General features: G+C 40.0%; 1 protein-coding gene across 3 annotated transcripts; it reads right to left on the reverse strand.

Moving 5' to 3' along the window:
• Positions 1 to 282: 282 nt before the first annotated feature.
• Positions 283 to 25,480, reverse strand: ASPA (aspartoacylase). Of its 3 annotated transcripts, none has more exons than XM_044939439.1 (7): positions 25,367 to 25,480; positions 20,904 to 21,158; positions 16,881 to 17,076; positions 15,393 to 15,486; positions 12,460 to 12,567; positions 7,908 to 8,017; positions 283 to 5,148 (listed from the first exon to the last, which is right to left on the reverse strand). In XM_044939439.1, exons 2-7 carry the CDS (start codon positions 21,137 to 21,139, stop codon positions 4,951 to 4,953), a joined length of 942 nt encoding a protein of 313 aa, XP_044795374.1. In that variant the 5' UTR covers positions 21,140 to 21,158; positions 25,367 to 25,480; the 3' UTR covers positions 283 to 4,950. The 3 variants fall into 3 exon arrangements, with proteins under 3 accessions (XP_044795374.1, XP_044795375.1, XP_006079770.1); XM_044939440.1 differs by lacking the exon at positions 25,367 to 25,480 and adding an exon at positions 24,860 to 25,007; XM_006079708.4 differs by lacking the exon at positions 25,367 to 25,480 and having other exon boundaries at positions 20,904 to 21,342.
• Positions 25,481 to 26,837: the final 1,357 nt, after the last annotated feature.

Below are 26,837 nucleotides of genomic sequence, written 5' to 3' on the forward strand. Positions count from 1 at the left end.
GCATTTTCCAGGAATGGAATCTCACATGCTCAGATAATAGTTGTGGCTAGAATTTTCCTTTAGCTAAATTCTGCCTCAGGAAGAATCCATTATTCTAGAAATTAAGTTATATATCTGTTTGGAGTAAAAAAGGTGCTTACCTTCCTCCCTGGGTGGGGAATGGGAGAAGGAGTTCAAGGCTGTACTGTGAAGTCACTAAGCTCTTAGAGGGCTCCTGCCCTGGAGCCCAGTGTTACTGACCTTCTTTTCCTTCCACAAGGCCTGGTGGACTAAGTCCTTTGGCTCTGGGTAGGGGCCAGATAGATGGACCGTCATGTGGGCCTGTAAGCCATACTTGATCTCTACATCGATTTACTTTTTTTTTTTTTTACTGTGATCTTGGTCCCAAACATAGAATTGTTACCTTGTTCTCACTGAATGTGCCTCATCTTTGCAAACTCCATTTACATCTTTGTTTTTAGTGTTGTGTGTGTGAAGCTCTATGTGCAAGACAGAAGTCATAAGTGGAGTAAGAACATTTTAGTATCACTGAAGAAATACTTTAATGATTTCTAATAAATATTTATTTTGCCTTGTTATGATCATGTTTTATCTTTGTCTTAGGAGGGCCACTATGATGACTGAAATCTTAGGGTGTTGCTTAACATGAGTGGATAAAGGGAAGGTCACTTTTTGGACTTAAAGAATCAATTATTGGTCCCAGCTCAGCGTGCTAGGACGTACCACCTTTGTACATCTCAAAGTACATCACATCCAGTACCCCATCTAAATCACTCAATAACTGGGAGGAATTTGAGTAAAAGGAGACCTGGAGATTTGAAGCGACATGCGCAAGGAGTCACAGCCTGAAAATGTTACAGGTTCAGGTCATATGACCTCAAGCAGGGGGTCCATCCATCATGCTCGCTGGCTCTCCACTTTGCATGCATATGAACTCATGGCTCTGCTTGGAGACCAGGAAGTAGAAATCCCTCCTGCTTACCTCACAGAATTTTTATGAGGAGGCAATAAGGGAATGGATAGGAAAGAGATGATATTATTACTATCATTATTGCCAATGTATATGCATATGCATTTTTTTCATTCTTCTGAGTTATTTTGAAAGAATGGTAGTTCTCAACTTGAATGCCAAGATGCTGCTGTGTCTTGAAGGGTTGTAGAACTTGCAAACAATTTATTAATAAGCAATTTGCTGCATTTGGTCCATTACGTCATCCAAATGATTCCCAGAATAACACCCTTCACTGGGCTATGTTTTCTTGACTGGCAAGGAAATAGGACTTGTACATAATCCACATGCTATTTCAAACAGGCTTCAGTCTATAATCTAGGAATGTGCCATCCATGGGAACATTCTGGATAGACTGATAGAGAAAGCGTGAGCGCCCTGTCATAGGATGTATTCTGAAAGTGGGATGCCTAGGTCAGGAGGATGAACAGTTTTATGACTTTTGATATTATGAAAAATTACCTTCCAAAAGATATTTTGTGGGTACTCTTTCTGCCCCCTTCTGATGCCTATGTCAGAAGCTTTCTCTATGTCCTTTATACTTTAATAAAACTTTATTACACACACACACACAAAAAAAACAAACAAAAGATATTTTGCAATTTTTTAGCCTTTGAGATTGTACAATTCCCTATTTATAAAGTGCTTTCATTCATATTGGTTATCTTAATCCACAATTCTGTAGATAGTTTGATGAGTATTCTATTGCCATTCAACAGAACAGAGAAAATTGAGACTTGTGGAATTTGAGACTTAGAGAGAGACGGAATGACAGGTTGAGGTCACAGTGCTTTTTCCTAGGCCAAGGATCCAGGTTTTCTGTGTGTGCTGGTATGTGCTAGTCCAGTAGTGTCAATGAGCTTGTATAACAGAGTGGATTAGCCTAGCCCGAGTCACACTAAAACAGATTTTTCTGGTTGCACTGGGTCTTAGTTGTGGTACACACCGATCTTTTAGATGTAGCATGTGGGATCTAGTTCCTAGATCAGGGATCAAACTGGGGTATCCTGCATTGGGAGTGTGGAGTCTTAGCCACTGGACCACTAGGAAGTCCTTGAATCACATTTAAGAATAAGTATCGGGACTTCCCTCCTGGTCCAGTGGTTGAGGATCTGCCTTCTGGTGCAGGGGATGCAGATTTGACCCCTGGTCAGGGAACTAAGATCCCACATGCCCTGGGGCAGCTGAACCTGAGCACCATAGATGGAGAGAAGGAAAGACCCCAAGGTAGTAGGGTGAATTTGAAGATGGAGAAGTCTGCAAGGCCAAATTGCTAGGAACAGGGCTGGAGAGGTAGGCAGAGGCCAGAGCACATAGCACTCCTCCAGCTGTTTGGAAGGCTTTGAGATTTCATACTGAGGGTTAGGGGAACCATTAAAAGGTTTCACACAAGGGTATTATTGGATATGAACACTTCCTTTCCCCCTCGTAGGGTTGCAGACTTAAAAGGGTGTATTGTTCCATCTGCCAACATTTGGGACATAGTAACAGGCTGGAGTGTGGAATGGAGAGATTTCCACCTGACAGTGAAGGAGATACTCGGGAAGTGACTGGGAAAGAAGGGAAGAAGGCAAAGAGAAGGCAGAGACGTTGGTGGAACATGAAGACGTTTCAGTAGAGAAGGAATGTCTGAGCACACTCATTTACTCAGCTAAACTCACAGGGCACTTACCAGATTGCAGGTACTGAAAAAGACACGGGTAATATCCTTGAGATGGGACAGAAGCAGAGAAGGGCAGAGGGCCGAGTCAAGAGAGGTTTTATAGGTGAAATGAGAATTGAGTTGCATTTTGAAGAAAAAATAGGAATTCGATAAGGTGAGGTCTGGTGTGGGTGTCAAGGATGGAGGAAGAGAAGGGAAGGAAAAAAATTCTAGGTGGAAGGGCCAAACTCTGTAAAGACACACAGGAATAAAACAACGCAAAGCCGACTGGAACAGAGAAGAGCTAAAGGCAGATGAGTCTAGAGAGGTTGTGGGGAGCGTGGGACAGATCATAAAGGGCTTTTTGTGTTAGAAATTTCAACTTGAATAATTTATTATTCTGTGCTAGGCACCGTGGTAAGTACTTGTATGCATTAGCCCACTTAATCCTCACAACAATCTCATGAAAGGGACAGTATTATTATGAATATCCCTATTTTATAAATGGGAAAACCGAGTCTGTAGACTGTTAGAAATAATCAAAATGAAATTGAAAGTGGCTAAAGTCACACAGCAATATGTTATAGATTAAAAAAAAATAACATCTAATTAGAAACTCTAAAGACTATAAATATTAAGTCACAGAAAAGTAGACTTGATAGAAAGAATCAATACAAAAACTGAAACCACAGTGGCCTAAACTGCACATTGTAAATTTTGTAACTAACTAAAATTTGATGGGAGAATAAAGTATTTTTCCCAAAGTATATATATGGAAAAATTGACCTAGAAAAATTGAACTTGTGCATTGGACACAAAGAAACATTCACAGTGGGAGAAGGAAGTTTGGTAAAGCTTATTATATACAAAAGCCAATTGATAAAAAAATTTTTTTTACTAAAGAATTCAGAAGGAAGAGAGTCTATTCCAAAGAAAATAATTTTGGTAAAGTGCAAAAATAAATGCTGAGAGTTTCAAAGCAGTTTAATTGTGTGCTATAGAGCACTGAATATGGAATGAAATTGGCTTAATGGGATTTGTTTTGCAAGAATGAAATTGTATATATAGACATATACATGTTACAGATAATGACAATATTAGTATGATTTTGTAAATATATTTGAAACTGTAAACATGGATTTCCTTGGGGTGTAAATCATGGGATAAAATGTTCTTTACTTGGCTGCCATGGCCTAAGAGATGGGGGAGGGGAGGCTCTTGCAAGGATTGGAGAGGGAGGGAGGTGGAAAATTAGACCAAGGACCTTTGAGAAGGATCTTGATGGTGGGGGATTTGGGCATTTAGGACAGGAGGGAATGTCTTAAACGAATGCATTTGTGAACCAGAGACGGGTTTGGGTCACATTTCTACTAGTGTCTACTGTCCTCAGCTCTGTCTTTACCACCTACACTGCTGGAGCCCAGAGACTTTCTTATACATTGGTTAGGAAGAAGGACAAACGAGTTCTTTCAAAGTAAGAAGGGACGGCCGGGAAGGACATGCCTTCCAAGTTGGGAAAGAACATGAGCTTCTGGGGGCGCGTGTGAGAGGTCTGAAGGAGGCTCCTGGCTTCCTGGGGTCAGCGCAGAACAAGTGGGCGTACCTGAGTGCGAAGCTTTGTGATGCTTTGTGTGGGTGACTCTTAGTGGACAAAGGACCATTCAGGGTTTCTTGATTTATTCATAATGTCACCTTTACAATCAGCCCTCATTTCTCATTCACATTTCATCGTCATAAGAGCATTTTAAAATCTACAGATATCACAACTGCTGCTGATTGACTTTAATACTTTAGCATTAATTCAAATGTGAAAAAATTTAAAATAGTGAGCCTGTGCTATTAGTTTCTAGGAGTATTTCTATATTACTTAAAAGCATACAGTATTTAACTCTATGCTCAAGTTAATAGTTTTTTGTATATAGTATCTGTGCTGCGCTGTATTGAGTTGCTCAGTTGTGTCCAACCCTGCAATCCCATGGACTGTTTCAATGTTAAAATTTGAATTCTAAGGCTGTTTACTAAGAACGTTAAACTATCAAAGTATAAGGTATATAAAGCTATAGAGAAATAAGAAATGCACTTCTTTGAATAGGCTACATACATAAAGTATGATACCTGTGAAAGGCATTCAATAACACATTCATTCATTCAACAAATTTACCTGAATGTCCACTGTGTTCAAGGCACCACTGGGAGCTGTGGAAATGATGATGAGTAAGGCACAATCCTGCTCTTCAAGAGCTTATAAAGTAGCAGAATTTTTCAAGGTGCTCTCTAACAAGTGAGCCACAAGTGATTTCTAATGTAGAGAGGAGCGAATACTGTTTGCATTGAGTGTTAGTTTGGTCGTCTTTGCAAAAGCTTCTTTCTTCTCATAATATGCGGCCTCATTTACAAACACTGGGTACACGGTTTGGTCTCCACCCAATGAAATAGTCTTTCCATCAAGAGTTAAAAACACAGGATCCTCAGGGTGCAAGGGTTTCCAATCTTGATCCTTTCAGGAAACAACATACATAAATTACATTTGGTTTCTCTCCTACTTTACACATTGTATAATGGAAAAGAATATGAGAAAGGATGTATATGTGTATATCTATCTCTATATATTCATATATGTGACGGAATCACTTCGCTGTACACCAGAAACTAACAACATTGTAAATCAACTATACGTAGAAGTAGTGTTAGTTGCTTAGTCGTGTCTGACTCTTTGCGACCCCATGGACTGCAGCCCCCCAGGCTCCTCTGTCCATGGGATTTTCCAGGCAAGAATACTGGAGTGGGTTGCCTTCCCTTCTCCAGTGGATCTTCCCGACCCAGGGATCAAACCAGGTCTCCTGCATTGCAGGCAGATTCTTTACAGTATGAGCTACAGGGAAGTCCCATCAAAAAATCAACTGTACTTCAATAAAAATAAATTAAAAAATCCTTATGTCAGGCTCTAGACATCCAAAATGACAGCGCTATCTTCTTTTAAAAGAGACAAGTTGTATGTGATTAAACTGAGATTGAGCAGTTTGTTTTGGCAGCAGTTTTAAGAGTTCCCCTTTTTATTTTTATAACTGCCACATGATCAGAGTCTGCTTCGGTATCAAGTTCACCTTGAATGTTGCTGAAGAGGTTTATAATATCAAAAACCAAAACTACATGCACATGTTCTTAAGTGCAAATTTTATCTCTTGCTAGCTGAAGTTAAATTCCTCTCAGTAAAATTTAGGAAATATTCATGAAGAGTCTTCTGTATATAAGACATTCTACTGTTGGGGATAAAAAATGAGTGACCTTGTTCCTGCATGCTAGATGGCTCTATTCTGGTGGGGATTGGTGGGAGAAGGTGGGGCTGGGAAAAGTCTGGGAAAAGCACAAGATAGGTGAATATTTCCTATATGTGTTCCCACATTAGGATAACAACTGAATCATCTAAGAGGTTCACAATCTTTATCTTTCTCTCCTTTAAAACACTGCCTCAGGCTCCTTCAAGTTTCCACCTGGATCCCACTAAGGCACAAAGCTGGATCTGTTCCACTAGTCTGTATTTTGGGAAAGGCTGCTTTATTAAGTCGGAGAAGGCAATGGCACCCCACTCCAGTACTCTTGCCTGGAAAATCCCATGGATGGAGGAGCCTGGTAGACTGCAGTCCATGGGGTCGCTAAGAGTCAGATGACTGAGTGACTTCACTTTCACTTTTCACTTTCATGCAGTGGAGAAGGAAATGGCAACCCACTCCAGTGTTCTTGCCTGGAGAATCCCAGGGATGGGGAGCCTGGTGGGCAGCAGTCTACGGGGTCTCACAGAGTCGGATACAACTGAAGTGACTTAGCAGCAGCAGCAGCAGCAGCTTTATTAAGTTGTAAGTCCGAATGACTATCATTAGGGTCATTAAATAGCAGTCTGAACTGGATCAGTGGTTTCCCACTCTAATTACACAGGCCAGTAGATCAGATTATCCCAGAGGGGGGACTGGGTGTTGTTATTTCCTAAAAGGCGCTGTAGGCGATGTGCGTCCAGGGTTGACTGCACCAGGCTAGACAATCCATTGGTTCTCTTCCATTTCTGAGGTCTGCTAGTGTGTGGGGAGATGGATGTTTTAGGTTTTTAGAATCTTTGCTCCTCTCTGCTTTTACCTATGCCTCTTCTGGATTTAAACTTCCTATTCTTTCCTACGAGCCTTTTCTTCCCCTTCATTACACCATTATTGATCAAACCAGACAAAGAGCAGATACATACTGGGGTCTTGAGAGGTCAGGGAAAAAAGGCAGAAAACATTCCAAAGGAGGAGGCTCTGATTGGTTTGCTCTGACTTTTAAAGTAGTGATGACAGGGAGGTGGTAGCAACGTGGCCAACTGCAAAGAACCTTCGTTCTGGATCTGCCATCAATAACTACAGGACTGTGGGAAGGATCTAATTTCTGAGCCTCCGTTTTCTTATATTAAAGTAGATGTAATAATTCTTACCCATTGCTCTTGAAGCAGGAATTTCATGTTCTCTGACTCCCGTCCACATCTCATTTTTCTGTTATAGCATCTGGTTATCTTCAAGACCACAGTTTAGACTTTAGTATATCTAGACTATAAGTTCCATATGAATATAAACCATATTCGTTGGTGTACCTCCAGAGCCAGCACAGGATTTATATTTATTTATAATGTACTCCTAAATATTTAGTCAGCGATGATCTGAATACCTTATCTAGACTGCAGTGTTTTTGAGAACATCTATTGAGGCACTCACATATGTAAAATGCTTAATGGGCTGTTAAGTGTTAGTCTCTCAGTCATGTCTGACTTTTGCAACCCGATGGACTGTAGCCAGCCAGGCTCCGCTGTCCATGGAATTCTACAGGCAAGAAAACTGGAGGTGATAGCCATTTCCTTCTCCAAGGCATCTTCCCGACCCAGGGACTGAACCAGGGTCTCCTGTGTTGCAAGCAGATTCTTTACCGTCTGAGTCACCACGGACTGTAAAGGTCTACTCAAAGCTGTGAGCATGCTCAGTTGTGTCCGACTCTTTGCAAACCCATGGACTGTAGCCTGCCAGGCTTCTCTGTCCATGAGATTTCCATGGCAAGAATACTAGAGTAGGTTGCCATTTCCTCTTCCAGGGGATCTTCCCAACCCAGAGATTGAACCCATGTCTCCTGTGTCTCCTGAATTGGCAGGTGGATTCTTTACCACTGAGCCACCTGGGAATCCCTCCCCTGAAAGGTAGGGCATCATTATTTTGAATATTTAAAAGAAATAGTAACCATTACCTGCAGTTTAGGGTGGATAATAGCAGCAATTTCTCCACTTTCATTCCTGGGATAATCAATTTTCTCCATTATTTTATAGACTTCAATAGCACAGGGAGGAAATTCTTTTCCTGTGACAAAATAAATAAATAAATAAATATAAATAGCAACTAAAAAAAAAAACACTCCTGATAAAAAGGGAAGTTTATACTTCAAAAAAGGAACAACCAAAAACTGAAAACAGACAGCTATAGGGAGAACACAGTATCTTTTTTGCTTTTAAACCATTTTATTGTGAAATATAACACTCAGAAAGTACATAAAAGACAATTTCACCCAGAAGTGGGATTGCTGGGATCATATGGTAATCCTATTTTTAATTTTTTGAGGAACATCCATGCTGTTTTCCATAGCAGCTGCACTGACTTAGATTCCCACCAGCAGTGCATAAGGCTTCCCTTTTCTCCATATCTTCAGCATAACTTATTTCTTGATAATAGCCATTCTAAAAGGAGCGAGCTGATATCTTATTATGTTTTTTTTTTATAATGTACTTTATTTTTTAATTTAATTTTTTACTGGGGTACAGTTGCTTTTCAATGTTGTTTCTGCTGAACAATGAAGTGAATCAGCTCTACATATACAAACAGCCCTGGTCTCCTAGCTCCCTCTCCCACCCCGCTGCCCCATCTCACCCATCTAGGTCACCGGGGAGCACTGAGCTGAGCTCCCTGAGCTACACCATAGGTTCCCACTAGCTATCTGTTTTACACGTGGTAGTGTACACACATCAATCCTGATCTCCCATTCCATCCTACCTCCTTCCCCTCTCATTACGGTTTTGATTGTAATTTCCCTGGTGACTACTGATGTAGAACATTTTTTCATGTGTCTGTTGGCCATCTGTATGTCTTCTCTGGAAAAATGTCTATTCAGATCTTCTGCTCATTTTTAAATCAGTATTTTTTTTTTTTCACTATTGAGTTGTATGAGTTCTCTATATATTTTGAATATTAGTGCCTTATCAGATATATAATTTGCAAATATTTTCTCCCATTCAGTAGATTGTATTTTCACTCTGTTGATGGTTTCCTTTGCTGTGCAGAAGATTTTAGTCTGATGTAGTCTCATTTATTTTTGCCTTTGTTGCTTCTAATTTTGGTGTCAGATTCAAAAAATTGCCAAGACCTATACCTATTTCAGGAAGCTCACTGCCCATGTTTTCTTCTATGTTTTATACTTTCAGTTCTTATGTTCATGTCTTTAATCCATTTTGAGTTAATTTTTGTGTATGGTCTTTAAGATAGTGGTCATTCCATTCCTTTGCACCTAGCTGTCCAATCTCCCCAATGCCCCTTATTGAAGAGACTGCCCCTTCTCCACTGTAGAGTCTTTGCTCCTTTAATGTATATTAATTGACCATATATACATAGGTTTGGAGAAGGCAATGGCACCCCACTCCGGTACTCTTGCCTGGAAAATCCCATGGACAGAGGAGCCTGGTAGGCTGCAGTCCATGGGGTCGCTAAGAGTCGGACACGACTGAGCGACTTCATTTTCACTTTTCACTTTCATGCATTGGAGAAGGAAATGGCAACCCACTCCAGTGTTCTTGCCTGGAGAATCCCAGGGACGGGGAGCCTGGTGGGCTGCCGTCTATGGGGTCGCACAGAGTCGGACACGACTGAAGCGACTTAGCGGCAGCAGCACATAGGTTTATTTCTGGGCTCTCCACTCCATTCCATTGATCTGTGTGTCTGTTTTTATGCCAACACTATATGGCTTAATTACAACAGCTTTGTAATATGAAGTTGGGGGCTTCCCTGGTGGCTCAGCTGGTAAAGAATCCACCTGCAATGTCGGAGACCTGGGTTCAATCCCTGGATTGGGAAGATCCCCTGGAGAAAGAAACAGTTACCCACTCCAGTATTCTGGCCTGGATAATTCCATGGATTGTATAGTCCAAGGGATTGCAAAGAGACAGACATGATTGAGTGACTTTCACTTTCACTTTGAAGTCAGGAAGGGTGATGCCTCCAGCTTTGCTCCTCTTTCTCAAGATTGCTTTGGCTATTAAGGGTCTTATATTGCTCCGTAAAATTTTAGTTAAGGATGTTCACAACAACACCAAACCAAAGGATGTTCTCGAATGATTCCTACCAGCACTGGGTCCACAAGTACACAGTGGTGGGACAGAGGTGGAAAGCAGAACTTAAAAAGTCAGTGGAGGGGAGACAGAGGCTAGGAATGAGAGTCAGGCAGGACACCTGTGCTCTAATCTCCCAGTTGTGTCAACTTGAGCAAGAAGCTTAACTTCTCGATGCTCACTTTCTTTACCTGTCAGATGATGATTTCACATCAATTCATCTTGGAGGGCCCCTTCCAGCTCTGACATCCTGTGATTGTGTAACTTCAGGAGGACGTTCAGCAGGTTAGATGACTTCACCATTGTGCTCCTCCTCTTAACTAAGTATGTTAAACTTCTGGGCAGCTCTTGAACAGTGAGATATTGGGATATAGCCAGTCTGCCCATAGTGGAGTGAAACTTACAATGCTGCAGCAACATTAAACAACCCAGTGCCCAGAAACTTGGAAAAGGGATAGTTTACGTTTATACTGGGCTACCTCTGAATAAACAGGATGAACTTTCATCCAGCATAGAGCCCACAGTGTGCTATGGTTGCAATCCAAAGGAAAATCTTCCTTTTCCCTTAGTGCAGAAAGTGCAGCCAGGGTGGAATTCAGATATCCTGCCGTCACTTCTGTACCAGTTTGCTTCCGCCGCATAATATGTTATGCCAAAACTTTGTGGCATAAAACAACCCTTTAGTTTAGCTCATGATTCTGTGGCTTGGTTGGGCAGTCCCTCTGGTCTAGGCTGGACCGGCTGATTTCTAATTGGCTTGCTCATGCATTTGTGGTGAGCTGGCAGATCAGCAGAAGGTGGATGATCTAAGATGGCTTTGCTGTCATATCTGGGCATTTGATGGGCCCTCAGCTGGAGCTGCAGAACTACTGGCTGGGAGGTCTCAGTCTTCAGCCTCATGGTCTTGTATCATCCAGCAGGCTAGGTGAGCTGATTCACAAAGTGCAAGGCTCCTAAGAGCAGCGAGACAGCAAGCCTGGACATGCAAGTTCTTTTCAAATCTCTTCTGTGGTATAAAACATGCCACATGGCCAAGCCAGATCCAGGTGGTAGGAAAACAGACTCTATCTCTAGCTAGGACATGGAAGCAGGGAAGGGAAGAATTTTTGGCTATTTTTATAATTTACCAAATCTTCCAAGATGAAGACAGAAATATCAGATGTCATTTCTTTAAACCAGAAGGTCCACTGGGAGAAAAGAAGAAAGTGGTAGAACACAAAGGAACATGTTTTTGCTACTTAGAATCTCAGAGCTAGAGCAACTCTCAAATGCTTAACTTCCATTGATGCTTGAATATTCTCTGCATCTTTCTGGCTAAGTGGTCATCTTGCTCCTGCTTGAACAGCCTCACAAAGTGTGGTCTGTTCCACTGTTGGTCAGCTTTGTTAATCAGAAATTTCTGTCCTTAGATAACATTATCCCACAGATTCTATTCTGCCCTCTGAGTCACAGAAAACTTGTCTAATTCCTTTGCCAGTCTAAGTGCCTTTAATTTTATCAACCAGCACTCAAATATTGTCACATACACGAGGATACATGTGAAGGTATTCCATAAACTGAACTTCTATGTGCATCCTTGGGATTATTTTTATTATGGTTTTCAAACTCTTCAACATTCTCAATTATCTCCTTAGCTGCTGCTGCTGCTAAGTCACTTCAGTCGTGTCCGACTCTGTGTGACCCCATAGATGGAAGCCCACCAGGCTCCCCTGTCCCTGGGATTTTCCAGGCAAGAACACTGGAGTGGGTTGCCATTTCCTTCTCCAATGCATGAAAGTGAAAAGTGAAAGTGAAGTTGCTCAGTGGTGTCCGACTCCTAGCGACTCCATGGACTACAGCCCACCAGGTTCCTCTGTCCATGGGATTCTCCAGGCAAGAGTACCGGAGTGGGGTGCCATTGCCTTCTCCCCATTTCCTTAGCTAACCTCTACTATAACATGTTTCTCCTGAAGTATGTATTCAGAATTTATTCACAGGTCTCCCCAAGTGTTTATCCAAGGCAGAAAAGACATTATTTCCCCAATCTAATGGGATAAAATGGTTTTGTATTTTAATTTGCATTTCTGACTACTAGTGATATTGGACATCTTTTCATCTGTTTATTGGACATCTGTATTTCTTGGTATTTCTTTGCTTTTTAAAATGGACATTAATAGGAAAATGAGGATTTCATTTGTGAGACTTTATTTGGTAGCTGTTTTTCTTGAATGTGTCTACACTGGTCATTGAAGAATGGCTGAGATGATTACATTTTTTTTTAAAAAACAATTACTATCACAAACGTGGCAAACTTGACCTAGGGCCCATTGTTATTTCAGTGTTGAGTGGTTTAAGTCATCATGTGCACTCCATCTCATCTTCCTGTCCTGATTTATCTGCACACACACAAGCTAACAATGAAAGAAACAATTTCTGCCTACTACTTACCTTCATTGAAATTATGTATAAAATCAAGAGCATGCTGAATCATTTTTCTCATTTGATCTAGAATATCAGCTCTCAGAACCCCCTGAGGCTGGGGACCAACTTCTATACCTAGGTACAGAAGGGGAGATAGTCACATTTCATGTGTTAGAATATAACATGGAGCATTTTCATGCATCAAGATCTAGAATCGCATCATTAAAAATAATTAAAAAGGCAGACCATGTAGCATAATGGAAAATATGTGAGACATAATATTAGGCAATAAATAAAGCAGCACATTTACAAGTTATATGCATAGTAAATAAAGACTGGGAGAGAACATAAGAAAATCAAAGAGCTGTGCTATAGTAGTAAGGTCTTGTGGGTCTTTTTTCTCTAAATTTCCTTCAATGTTGACAAAATATTTAAAAATTATAATACAGTAAAAGCAGCAGACAACTTTATATTGACAAAATAGTAAGTGACCACAAAGAGACACTGTCATAGACACAGATTGTAGGAGAAAACACATCTATTTAGTAATAGAAAGCTAAACTAAACAAGCCACGGATTTAAGTCAAACGACAATCTGTGTGACCCTGGAGCAATATTCTTGCCTTTAACATAACAACCCAACCTGTCATGATAGTCAACGGTTTTAATTTTCTGTAGAAAAAACCTGTATTCATTTCTTCTCATCACAATAAAATTAATTCCCATACCATCAGGTCTACTTCCTGTGGCTGTCAAGCATTCTTCCATAAACCTACAAAATAGTTTTCTCTAAACCACTTATCTAGTCCTTTCCCTCCTATCCAAGTCTCCCACACTGTTATCATTACAATCATCACCTTGTTCATTTATAAAGCTATTTACCAATACAACATCATCCAATCCTTTTCATCAATTCATATACATTCTTTTCCACCTATCCTGTTTTCACCCACTTCTGTTATTTCCCCATTCACAAAATCTTACCGTATTCTCTTTTATCTTCATTTTTCACTTTTGTGTTTAGCTCTTCTGGATATATGTTTGGGCATATATTTAAGAATATGGTATAAGCATGGCTGAGGTATGCATTGATGCATAAATTATTTGTAAATATGTGAAAATGTGTTTGTGGATATGTCTGTCTGCGTTCTTTACAAGGTATTATTGCTTCCCTACCCAAAATTCATTCCATCTACTCCTTGCTGACAGAGTCCTGATTTTGGCTGGGTTTCCAGCTCAGGGGTAAACATAGAACAGTTTTGCTCAATCACAGTACTCCATCAGCCCTAGTAATTAATTGAAGAATGCATATATGACTCAGTTCTGAATAACTGGCCACAACGGAAGGTCCACAGGGGAGTTCCTGGGACTCTCCTTTCTCCCACCAGATACTGCCATGTTGGCATATGATGCTTGAAATTACAGTGTACATCTTGTGCCACCTAAAGTCACGTTGTCGTTTAGTCGCTAAGTCATGTCCAACTCTTTTGAGACCCCAGAAAACTATGGCCTGGCAGGGGATTTCTCAGGCAAGAATACTGGAGCGGATTGCTATTTCCTTCTCCAGAGGATCTTCCTCACCTAGGGATTGAACTCGTGACTCCTACATTGGCAGGTAGATTGTTTACTGCTGAGCCACCAGGGATGCCCATCTAAAGACATAGAAGTATTACAAAATACTGAGCTGGAGAGAGTGTCTCTCTGATCTTAAGTGTCCCCTCTGCCCATGACTGGATGATATAAAAATATTCCAAATAATATAGTGAAGTAGGTATAATATTTCTAATTATTTATAATGATCTTAATATTCCCCCACACTGAAATGTTTGAAATATTTGGCTCTATTTTCAGAGGAATGGGATTTTTTTTTTTTTTTTTTGCCACACTACATGCAGGATCTTAATTCCCCAACCAGGGATCAAACTCAGGCACCCTGCAGTAGAGGGCAGAGTCTCAATCACTGAACCACCAGGGAAGTCCCTGGATCTATTTTTAAGAGACAAATATATCAATAGATATTAGTTCTAGCTAAGAGCAACATTGCCCATAAATGTAATAAACCAAGGCCTGTAAATCTTATGCTTTATTTGGTGTCATAGATCTCTATCCTTTATTTTTAAGCACTTGGTTTTTTTCAAATAATTACCTACACTTGGTCATTTAGCTTGCCTCAACTGACCCCTTGATTATGAACCAAAATTATCAAAAACCAAATAACCAAGATAACTTTCAGTCTACTTCTAAGTTGTGTTGCTGTTGTTCAGTCGCTAAGTCATGTCCAGCTCTTTGTGACCCCATGGACTGCAAGACAACAGCAATTTTAAGGATTACAGTGTGGTCTGCAAACAATGATGCTAGTACGTCACTCAGGAAGGAGAACGGAATGTAGAAAAAAGAGACTGTCGGAGAGGGTGTATGAGAGTGCAAGCCTGTGTGCTGGGTTACCAGAAGGCAAAGACAAATCCACAGCTCAGTAACTGACAGGGCACACAAGTAAATGGATAATAAACACAGGTTATCAGAGACTCTATTGCAAAGCAGATGCTAAGAGGGATGCTGGGAGAGAATTTTCCATGGGTCTTCTGTATTTCTGCACGTCTTGCCAGCAAGATACTGACTGCCTTGGCTCCAGGTTATTGTTTTAAGAATTTTGTACAGTGGATACCCTTGGAAGAAAGGGCTGGTGTCTTGCTTGAGCAAAAAGCAGGTTGCTTACCACCCATTATAAAAGACTCAAATTCCTTTAGCTCAGTGCTTCTTTTGGAATGTAGAAAGTTGCTCAATGAAAGTGAGGAAATCTGATATAGCTAGAGACAGCCTTGGGATAGTTTGCTTATTACTTGACCATTACAAGCCATAATGATAAGCAAAGTAGCTGCAAATAGTCTTTAAATTAGTTTTCTCAGAGTTTCGTCTCAGACATATTTTGTTTAGCTGGGACAGTGGGAAATGTGACTTACCAACAGGATACTTGGCTATAGAACGAGTGGTTGCATATTTGAGAGAAGGATGCTCAATAAGGTAAACATAGCAGGGTAATGGAGCCAAAGACGTCTGAAAAGAATTTAAAACATGTTCTTATTACGTAAAGACCATATGCCTTGTTCTCTCTGCTGTCAGTCAATAATGCCTTCAGTATGTTTAACTTCATCAACTAAGGTTAGTAAGACAACTTTATGAAACACATTCTAAACTCCAACTACATATAAAATTAGATTATATGTAACTTTCTGGATAAAATGTAAACAGTTCTCCAGAACCACGAACAAAGTATATGAATAAATTCTTCTGAATGGCTTTCATTATTTTTGTTTTCATCACTCGTTACACTGAGTATTTAGCTTACTATGGGTCTCTTAAAGAATTCTGTTTCTACCCTTGTGGGCCAGGTCTCTAGAGATGGCAAGTAACTCCCCCACTTATCTGAATAATTCAAGACAGGCGTCTTGGTTTTGATGACAATGCAGCATACAAAGTATTCAGCTCTCCCTTCAATGAGCAGCAAAGATACTGCATCATGATCTCCTACCAGAACTACTATCTAGTCAATGTCACTAATTCAAGGAAACAAAAATAATAGTTAATCCTTACTATCTGCTCAAAGCACTCAGCTAAATGCATTAAGAATTTTTTTTTTTTCTTATGTAAGGCTTATTATGGTCATATCGGGTAGCTGTTGTTATTATGCCAATTTTATAAAACAAGGAAAGCAAGGAAGTTGATTACTTTGTTCAAGGTTAGCAAGTGAGAAAATCAGGATTTGAACCCGGGTACTGGCTATATGGGTCACATACTTTTCATTAAATCATACTAGCTCATGCTAGCTCTCTGGAAGGAAGGCTATCCATTACACAGAAATAACCATACATTTTATTATTTGTGTTTTGCTTGACAATTATTTTCTAGCAGTTTTTCTTATTATAGGCACTGGACTGCTGATTTTTTCATCTTGTAGATTTCTGAGCCTTAAGATGATTAGCTATATGAAGTACCGAAAGATCAGATGTATGTTGGGGTATATGAATCAAACTGAGACAAAGACAGGGCTAAAGACGGTCAGTCTTTTTATCATTGGTGTTTAGTCAACATTAAATGACTATCTTTTAAGCTTCTTAAAACTGTAATTGAGCCACTTCAACCACTTCAAAATTTTGGTATTAATTTTACTGAAAAACCCATGATTACTGTCATAGTCTTAATAAAAGATCTAAAATTTTATAGACACAATGACTCATATGTTCTATTATTTTGTCATTATATTTATTATTTTGCTCATCTCTTCTCCTTTTCTTCTGCCTGTCACTGCTGCTTCTATTCTGGTGCTCCCCTCAGTCTCCCATTTCTCTTGGACCCTCCCTCCTCACCCTTTTCTGGTTGTTTCAACATCTATAATCAACTTAAAATTACAGGTCCTAGGCTAACTTGTAAATTAATAACATTGACATTACCTTAATATAATGAAACATCTGAATTAAAAAGTCATTCCTGGAATCTTCAAGAATAAGAGTGCACCCCATGTTAGAAGTAGTGTTGTGAAGGTCAAAAATAATGTCATAGGAATCTTCACTATCTTTTGGACCAAATAAATGATTGATTTCTTGAGCCCTTCTCACTTCATATGGCAAATCCTCTGACTTTTTTTTGCTGTTATTAGCAGAAAGAAAAAGATTAACAACACCTGTAGCTAAGATAACACACATATACAATGAGAACACAGTATATTAGAAACCTGGCACCCATCCTTTAATATGAAAAACCTCTGAGGGAAGGGGGAACTTTATTTGAAAATTTTATAAATGAAAAATTACATTTTCCCCTCTGATTCCAAGTAATGTTGCATTGTCACACTTGCAAATAATCGTTCATTTATGTGGCTGGTCACAGGAAGGACATTTCAAACACTTTATCATTTGACTTCAACTCTGAATGAAATTCACCCATTAATTTAATCAAGAGTCCCTTAGTAGTTAAGTGCACTGGGCTATAATGAAGCTAGACCATCAAATGCACCTATTATTTTTTTACACCCTAGCTAATTCTAGCGCACAAGAACAGTCAAACTTAGGAGCTCACATCATCTTATTAGGGATTCTTAAGTGATTCTAGGACCCACTAGTGGTCCAGAGTCAAGGTTAACAGAGAAGAGTCTGGGTACCCTGTGAGTATGCATATATGCATTTTTCTAGGATGAGGGTTGATATTTTTTTATTGAATTCTCAAATGAGTCTCTACCTGCTGCCCCCCACCTCCAACCTTAATGGTTAGGATACATTTTTTCTTAATGTACATGATAATTTGAATTTATTTTTCTCATGAAAGCATTCAACATTTCCCTATAATTCCATTTATTTCTATTCTCTGACTATTTTTGTTAGCATCTTCAAAAGACCTACAGTTTGCACCTGAGTAATTCTTTCCCGGAATGCAATCAAGAAATTGGAGCAGCAGTTTTTCAACTATGAAGAAAAGCTGCATACTAAGGCTAGTGCAGTGGGAAGACTGGGGCTTCCCTGGTAGCTCAGCTGGTAAAGAATCCACCTGCAATGAAGGAGACCCCAGTTTGATTCCTAGGTCGAGTCCCCTGGAGAAAGGATAGGCTACCCACGCCAGTATTCTTGGGCTTCCCTGATAGCTCAGATGGTAAAGAATCTGCCTGCAATGTGGGAGACCTGGGTTCGATCTCTGGATTGGGAAGATTCTCTGGAGGAGGGCATGGCAACCCACTCCAGTATTCTTGCCTGGAGAAGCCCCATGGACAGAGGAGCCTGGAGGGCTACAGTCTGTGGGATCACAAAGAGTCGGACACTGGGTGACTAAGCACAGCACAGTGGGAAGACAGAAGTCTGTGGCCTTTATAATATCACTGAGTCACTGTACCTGCCTGGACTGCCTACCTCTGGACTTGTTATTTGTGGAAAGAAACCCTTATTTGTTTAAGTCATTGTTTTCAGATTTCTATTATAAGCAGCCAGATAGTTCCTAAAGGCTACATGTGTATGTGTGTGCAGGCTAAGTTGCTTCAGACATGTTCTTTGTGACCCTATGGACTGTAGCCCTCCAGGCTCCTCTGTCCATAGGATTCTTTAAGCAAGAATACTGGAGTGGGTTGCCATGCCCTCCTCCAGGGGATCTTCCCGACCCAGGGATCAAACCTGCATCTCTTATGTCTCCTGTATTCGCAGGTGAGTTCTTTACCACTGATCCCCTGGTGGCTCAGTCAGAAGAGTCTGCCTGCAATGCAGGAGACCTGGGTTCAATCCCTGGATCAGGAAGATCCCCTGGAGGAGGAAATGGCTACCCTCTCCAGTATTCTTGCCTGGAGAATTCCATGGACAGAGGAGCCTGGTGGGCTGCAGTCCATGGGGTCACAAAGAGTCGGACACGACTGAGTGACTAACACTTTCTTTACCACTAGTGCCACCTGGGAAGCCCAAAGGCTACAAATACACTTAAAAAGTTAATTAATGCCACAACTCCATAAGTTCCTCCCTCCTTGTCACAACTTATTTGCTTCTCCCTCTCCCCCATGTGAGTAAATGACACCACCAGCTACTCAGGTGCTCAGAGTCAAGAAATGATGTCCTGAAAGGTAATAAATATCTAGTCAGTATTTGAATAATTGAAAGATTTAGTAACCCACTAGATGTAGGGAATAAAGAATGTGGAAGGTTCTAAGATGATTTCCATAAGTGATTTAGTGGGTAAGGGTGACATCACTGAGATGAGGAATACAGGGAAAGCAGCACAGTTTAGGAGAAGGAGGATGGGAGAAGGTAATTGACTAATCTAGCTCATAAGTTTCCATGAACACCCTGAAAAAACACTGTCCAGCCTCTGATAAGTGTTAAATATAAGAAGTAGAAAGTGAGTTTAATTTAAAAGACTACTCTCATTGAAATGCAAGCCACTGAGTGGTCATAATAAGAAAACTCAATCTAGTTCATTTCAGAGTTATTTGGCAAGTTAACATGCCAACTAAGTTATTCTTCAACAAATCTTTAGTGGTAATGTAAGATTTAGTTAATAGGTATTTTAGGTGAATAGATAAACCTTAATCGTGTTGACATAACCTCAGTCGTGAATATAAAGCATGTTTGAATTTAAAATTTATGTTAGTAAAAATATGGTTTGATATGTAAGCTATGCTGCTAAGTCGCTTCAGTCATGTCCGACTCTGTGCGACCCCGTAGACGGCAGCCCACCAGGCTCCCCGTCCCTGGGATTCTCCAGGCAAGAACACTGGAGTGGGTTGCCATTTCCTTCTCCAATGCATGAAAGTGAAAAGTGAAAGTGAAGTCGCTCAGTCATGTCCAACTCTTAGCGACCCCATGGACGGCAGCCTACCAGGCTCCTCTGTTCATGGGATTTTCCAGGCAAGAGTACTGGAGTGGGATGCCATTGCCTTCTCTGATGTAAGCTATGACTAATGTATAATTGCCCCAGAGATTGTATTCCATAAAGTGAGGCAAATTTGTATAAATATAGTAGCCATCTTTTGATCTATGATGAGATTAAAGTAACTCTTTAAACTCAAAACAGGATTTAATAGAAAATGAGTATATAAAAGTGTTATATTAGTTGTTGCTGGGCATTACTTATATCTTAGCTTGTCATCTGTTAGCTCATTGAGAGCAGAAATCATTTTGTACATAACTTTGTATTCCCACAGTATCTGGCACAGTGCCCCATGAAGAGTAGGTGTTTAATAATATTTTTATGTAAATGAAAGAAGTGGTAAAAAGCTTAGAGGCCTAAATATCTACAGGAGTAGCTACACTGATGTAAACAAAGGCAAAAATAATAAGGACATAGAGCATTATGATTGTATACACTATATGTAATGTATCATCAGCTATAATTTAAATTCAGAAAATTCAGGTCTCAAGGACCCACTACTGAAGGTAGTACATGTACTCCTCAGATCACAGAGCAGTCTAATGTTTTCTGATGATGGTCATTTATTCACTCTTTCATTAAACAAACATTAACTGAAACATTACACTTTTCTTAATTAGAACTTCATGCACTACCAAAATATAGTTGCAAAAGACATAGTAGTGAATCACCTAGAAAGCTAAAAAATATGTACCTAAGCATAGCGGTCAAATATTAATTTAATGCAAAAGAGTTATTAAATCTGTTTCTTTAAAGACATGATTTAAAAATAAAAACCTCTGTTATTTGTTGTCCCAGTCTAGATAGAATATATTTTAAAAAATCTGTTAAGAAGTGTCTGATGTTTAAAAAAATTTATAAAAGAGTACATGAATGTCCAGTTTAGGTAATTAATTCATCACATAGTATGACTAAAAGTGAAAGTGATCTTATTCACAATAGCAATTCTGTGTATGAACATGAATATCATATGTATACACATGTGCTTTCACACATACTACTTTTCACACACACACACACACACACAAACACACATGTGTGCATGTGCACACATACAACACAAAATATAGTCTTACCCAAGATTTTCAGGGTCAAAAACTCGATTCAGGTCACAGTCAATATATCTGGTGCACTTCTTCACTGCTCTTGGGTTGGTAATAAATGGTTTTACCTCCAGCCCTGTTCTTTGAATCTCAGTGCTGTTCTCCAGCCAGTGCTTAACTAGAAATACTCCTGTTAGTTCATTCCCATGAGTTCCTCCAAAGATAGCCACCTTTTTTATAGGGTCTTCAGCAACGTGACAAGAAGTCATTTTTGTCAAGTAGGTTTATCTGATTTCGGCAATTCAGAAGAGAGGAGATCAAAGAAAACTTAATTTCTTAAGCAAAGTTTAGAAACTTAAATCTAAATGAGACTTTAACCTAAGTGCAAAGTACAGACTTCTCTTGAGTGGAGTATATTTTAATTTTCTGTTACAAGTTCTGAGCTCTGTTTATTATAGGGATACTCCCTTCTTTAGCCCTGCCCTTTACCATATTTGGGTTAAAATATGCAGAGATCAACTAGAGATGCAGCTGTTTACTTTAACTTCTAACTCCCTCAAATGGTCGATAGACCTAAATGCAATAATAAGTTAGCATCTCACACTTAAGCGAAACTTCTGCTTTCTCTTTAGCCAGAATGTTTTCTAACAGTGTTTTCATGATTATTTGTGGTAGTAAAAATAGATTACACTTTTCTTATCCTCAAAAATATAACATAAAAGACTGGCCCATAGTATGCATCTTATTATTCAATATTTATATTTCTGCTTAAAACCATTTCTTCTCTGAAATGAGTTCAGGCCCTATTTATCTTCTGAGGGCATCTGAATTTCAGCTCTATAAACAGCCAATGGCAGATCCTCAGAGAACTCCTCTGGAACCACTATCCTTTCTTTTTTTTTTTTATTTTCAGTACATTAAATTTATTCATAAAAAATCCTTAAAAATGTACACTTTTTCCTTTTTAACCTAGTAAAACACAAAACCCTCAATTGAACTGACATTTATAATTCAAAATCAAATTAGCAGAATATTAAATACTTAAGAATCTTTTAAAAATATCAAGTTACATGCAATTTTGTAGAACTGACATAAAAGAATGGATCAAAAATGGGAGAATATTCCTTCATTCCTAAAAAGAAAATACGTCCAGTAGAAGCTGTGAAGGTGCTTGGGTACACAATTTCTTCAGCTGCACTACCAAAGCCTGCCTTTGTGTATCTAAGAACTTTATGCATGTGAACGGCTTCTTACAACAGCACAATGGACTGGCTGGCGCTCCCCTCCCTCCAATTACAGTGTGGTATTACAACACTGACCTTTGGCCTCCAACCAGCATGGTACATAGTTTGTGAGTGTTGATTAAAGATACTCACTTTGATTTAGAACCTCAGGACTTTTCAGTAAGTGAGCCTCTTCAGAACCCATGACTGTAAATGTCACCTGCCTCATTTTTGGGGCGTCATCTGTGCTTTGGAAAGTACGGCCAACCCACTCAGGTGCCACAGGCCCATCCGCTGGATGAGTGGTCAAGCTGAGCAGGGTCATCGTTTCCTCTACAACATTTAAGACGCTTCAACACATCAGCTATCAGTGTGTAGAACTAGTAAGGCATCAAATAAGCCACCACAAAAGTAAGAAGAGTGATAATGACAGGGAGTGAGGAGTGTGCAATCACAGTGCCTACTTGGCAAGTGCTCACTGGCAACACTGGAGTGAGCGGACAGATGCCAGCCTCAGTCAGCCTGTGCTCAGACTGGAACTTGTTACCACCATATAACTTTAGGCAAAGTTACCACCGGCTCTGCACCTCCATACACAGTGTGCAGTATAAACTATGTGGACTTCTTGTGACAAAGGACCTAGAATTCTAAATAGTGAATTAAAATACTGAACCTACTACATATTTTATTGACTATGCCAAAGCCTTTGACTGTGTGGATCACAATACACTGTGGAAAATTCTGAAAGAGATGGGAATACCAGACCACCTAATCTGCCTCTTGAGAAACCTGTATGCAGGTTAGGAAACAACAGTTAGAACTGGACATGGAACAACAGACTGGTTCCAAATAGGAAAAGGAGTACGTGAAGGCTGTATATTGTCACCCTGCTTATTTAACTTATATGCAGAGTACATCATGAGAAACGCTGGGCTGGAGGAAGCACAAGCTGGAATCAAGATTGCTGGGAGAAATTATCAATAACCTCAGATATGCAGATGACACCACCCTTATGGCAGAAAGTGAAGAGGAACTAAAGAGCCTCTTGATGAGAGTGAAAGAGGAGAGTGAAAAAGTTGGCTTAAAGCTCAACATTCAGAAAATGAAGATCATGGCATCCAGTCCCATCACTTCATGGCAAGTAGATGGGGAAACAGTGGAAACAGTGTCAGAGTTTATTTTTTTGGGCTCCAAAATCACTGCAGATGGTGATTGCAGCCATGAAATTAAAAGACGTTTACTCTTTAGAAGGAAAGTTATAACCAACCTAGATAGCATATTAAAAAGCAGAGACATTACTTTGTCAACAAAGGTCCGTCTAGTCAAGGCTATGGTTTTTCCAGTGGTCACGTATGGATGTGAGAGTTGGACTATAAAGAAAGCTGAGTGCCGAAGAATTGATGCTTTTGAATTGTGGTGTTGGAGAAGACTCTTGAGAGTCCCTTGGACTGTAAGGAGATCCACCCAGTCCATCCTAAAGGAGATCAGTCCTGGGTATTCATTGAAAGGACTGATGTTGAAGCTGAAACTCCAATACTTGGGCCATTTGATGCGAAGAGCTGACTCATTTGAAAAGACCCTGATGCTGGGAAAGATTGACGGCAAGAGGAGAATGGGACGACAGAGGATGAGATGGTTGGATGGCATCACCGACTTGATGGACATGGGTTTGGGTGGATTCTGGGAATTGGTGATGGACAGGGAGGCCTGGCATACTGCGGTTCATGGGGTCGCAAAGAGTCGGACACGACTGAGCGACTGAACTGAACTGAACTGAACTACCATATTATTAAGCTGACTCATGTAATTTTTTAGAGATTATAAATCACACTGGGTTTTTTTTATCCTTTCTTTCAGAAAGCTTTCTCATGGTTAGAGACACAAGAACCAAATTAAAGATCACTGGGTCTTAAGTTACTTTGAAACAAGACTCTTTTTGGAAACACACTTTAATTTGTTTCTCATGAAGTTATTAGTAATTCTGTGTCAACTTTCTTAGGCATCTTCCTCACTTTTTGCCTAAATACTAAAAGACAAACAACTATTAGTAATTTTCAAGACATTGTAATGCCTGAAAATGTCTTGAGACATGCTCTATATACTAACCAGATTATACGAGTTTATACCGACACAGCCTAATTTACTGGCAGCAGAGACTCTCCACTGGAATGTGTTACTCATGAAGGGGTCTTATTAGGGGAAACTATGCAGAATACTGTACTAAGATGATTACATTCTTTTGGAGAAATGAGTCTGAGCCATATCCGATTTGATTTCATGCTCAATCACCCAGAAAGTCAAATATGTTCAAGTACTGAAAACATTATGTACTAGTAATCAGTGATTGTTCAGAAGGAGTACCACAAGAGTGATTCCTCACAACTACAGAGTAGTTTAATTTAAAAGGTTTTTGCCATCTGTTTTCTCAGTTTATTCACATATCCACTTTAGGTGATAGGAAGGGTTAGCAATTGACATCCCCAGTGCAGTGGTAAGAGAAAAAAAAGACTAATTTGGTTAAGTTGCCGAGTTTCTAGGAGAAACCAGGCCTTGGATCCAAGTTTTCTGAATCCAAGTCGAGCGTTTTTCACAGAACAATAGGGTGTTCCCTGTTATTTTTGGCTTTCCCCAAAATTCTAATTTTGCTCTTTCCAAATTCACATAAACAGTCACAACAGTGTGCTCAGGAAACAAACAAGCTTACAAACAAAACACATGATGGAAATAGAAAATGTGAATGCTTCAAAATAGTTAAAAAACCAATACCTGTTTTCTTCCTTTAAGAGATTATAATCCAGAGACAGAGAAAGCATAACAATAAAATTAACATGCACACATTGAAATTACTGTTCTAATTTCAGAAAAAAAAAAACCCTGTAGCTTTTGATTTTCTGTCCACATCCATGTACACTGAACACTTCAGTGCAGAGATGCAGAAAACAAGCATAAATGCAAACAGATGACGATCGTATTATTTAGTTACTTTGGTTTCAAGAGCAGTAACTATGGTAAATTATTAACACTCGATTATGTTTTGTTTCTCTTCTGCCAATTTCTGGTTAGTTCTGTCCTTTGCCCCAGTCTCTCTGGAAATGCTGCTTCAGCTATGTACTTGTAGCTGGCACAAATGACTTGCATTTTGAGGCTTGTTTTATGGAATTTTAACAGATCAACACTCTGAAGCACATCTAACATTCATAAAGTTTCCTTTACATGTCAAAATGAATAACTTTTTTTGAGAGTTAACGAATTGTAATTCTGTCCTATGCTTACCTTGTTTATTGTGTACAGAGTTTGTCTTCTGTGGAAAGCTTTATTAGAAAAAAAAGGAGAGCATTTTCTTAGAACTAGAGCAACAGAGGCTTTTCGTACTCTTATACCAAGTTAACTTCCGAAAGATTTTTAACTCCCTGTTTCCCAAAGCACTCTAAATATCTGAACCCTACAAAAACTACAAATTTTTATTAGTCTAGTTCTTTTTGAGAAATTCAGAGAACTGATAGTATACAAACTGAGACTCTTTTTAGCTGTCACTATCTCACAATAAGGTTGAATATTTATCATCTGGTCTCAATCTACCTCTAATCCTATCTCCTAATATTCTCTTTGAGCTAATCTTCAAAGAAACTACTAATATATCTCATGGTCTTATACTCTTGTGAAGTGAAAGTCATTCAGTCTGGAAGGCTTTCCTGATAGCTCAATTGGTAAAGAATCCACCTGCAACGTGGGAGACCCTGTTTCGATCCCTGGGTTGGGAAGATCCCCTGGAGAAGGGAACGGCTACCCACTCCAGTATTCTGGCCTAGAGAATTCCATGGACTGTATATACAGTCCACGGGGTCTCAAAGAGTCGGACAGGACTGAGCGACTTTCACTCATACTCTTAGGACTTGACTAACAACCTTCCCTTCATCTCTGGGCCCCTCTGCACTCCTTCCCTTCATCTCCCTTAGTATCCAAGTGGTCAGAAGACAGGGTAACAGCAAAACATGGTCTTTGAACCCAGACAGAAGTAGAATTATTATTCCTGGTCTCCAGTAAGTACTCAATAAATGGCAGCCACTGTTATTAAAAAGGGCTAACGTTTACTGATCATTTACTGTGTGCCAGAACTGTGCATTTATTTTCTCTTTTAATATCTTCAGGGCAATTAAGTAAGTACTATCATTACTATTTTACTGAGGCAGGAAATGTAGGTTTAGAGGGGGTAACTTGTCCGACAACATAAAAGGACCAGAGAGGGGCAGTCCAATAGCTGAGGGCCAGAGCCTGGGTCGCTGCACCTGCCCTTTGTTCTCTGGGGTCCTGGATCTCTAAGGCATGTGCTGTTTCGCTTCCCAAGCTTGTGCAGCGCTGGCCCTGCCTTCCTGAGCCGGGCTGTTTTCAAACCAGGCCTCAGCTCTCACAGCCTCCTGGCGATTCTAATGTCCCATCTGCTTGACCTTACTCTGAAACTCTGCCAGACCAAGCAAGACCGCTCTGACCTGGCTTTGAGGTCTATGGCCCTTGAGTTATTCTATTCTAGGCACACTCCAGGGAGCCACCAGCATCTCACAAACTTATGTCTAGAACTTAAAAAATGACCTCGGGGTGTGAGAACGGGGTTGGGTGACCAGCCCTGGGCCCAACTTCCAGACGAAGCTGGGGTGAAGACTGGCTGAGCACCACAGGCAACTAGAAAAGGCTTGTCCGTCTATGGGTGAAAATCTAAAGAGGCAGAGCCTTCCCTATGCCGTGTACC

Source organism: Bubalus bubalis, chromosome 3 (assembly GCF_019923935.1).
Source record: "Bubalus bubalis isolate 160015118507 breed Murrah chromosome 3, NDDB_SH_1, whole genome shotgun sequence".
Lineage (NCBI taxonomy): Eukaryota > Metazoa > Chordata > Mammalia > Artiodactyla > Bovidae > Bubalus > Bubalus bubalis.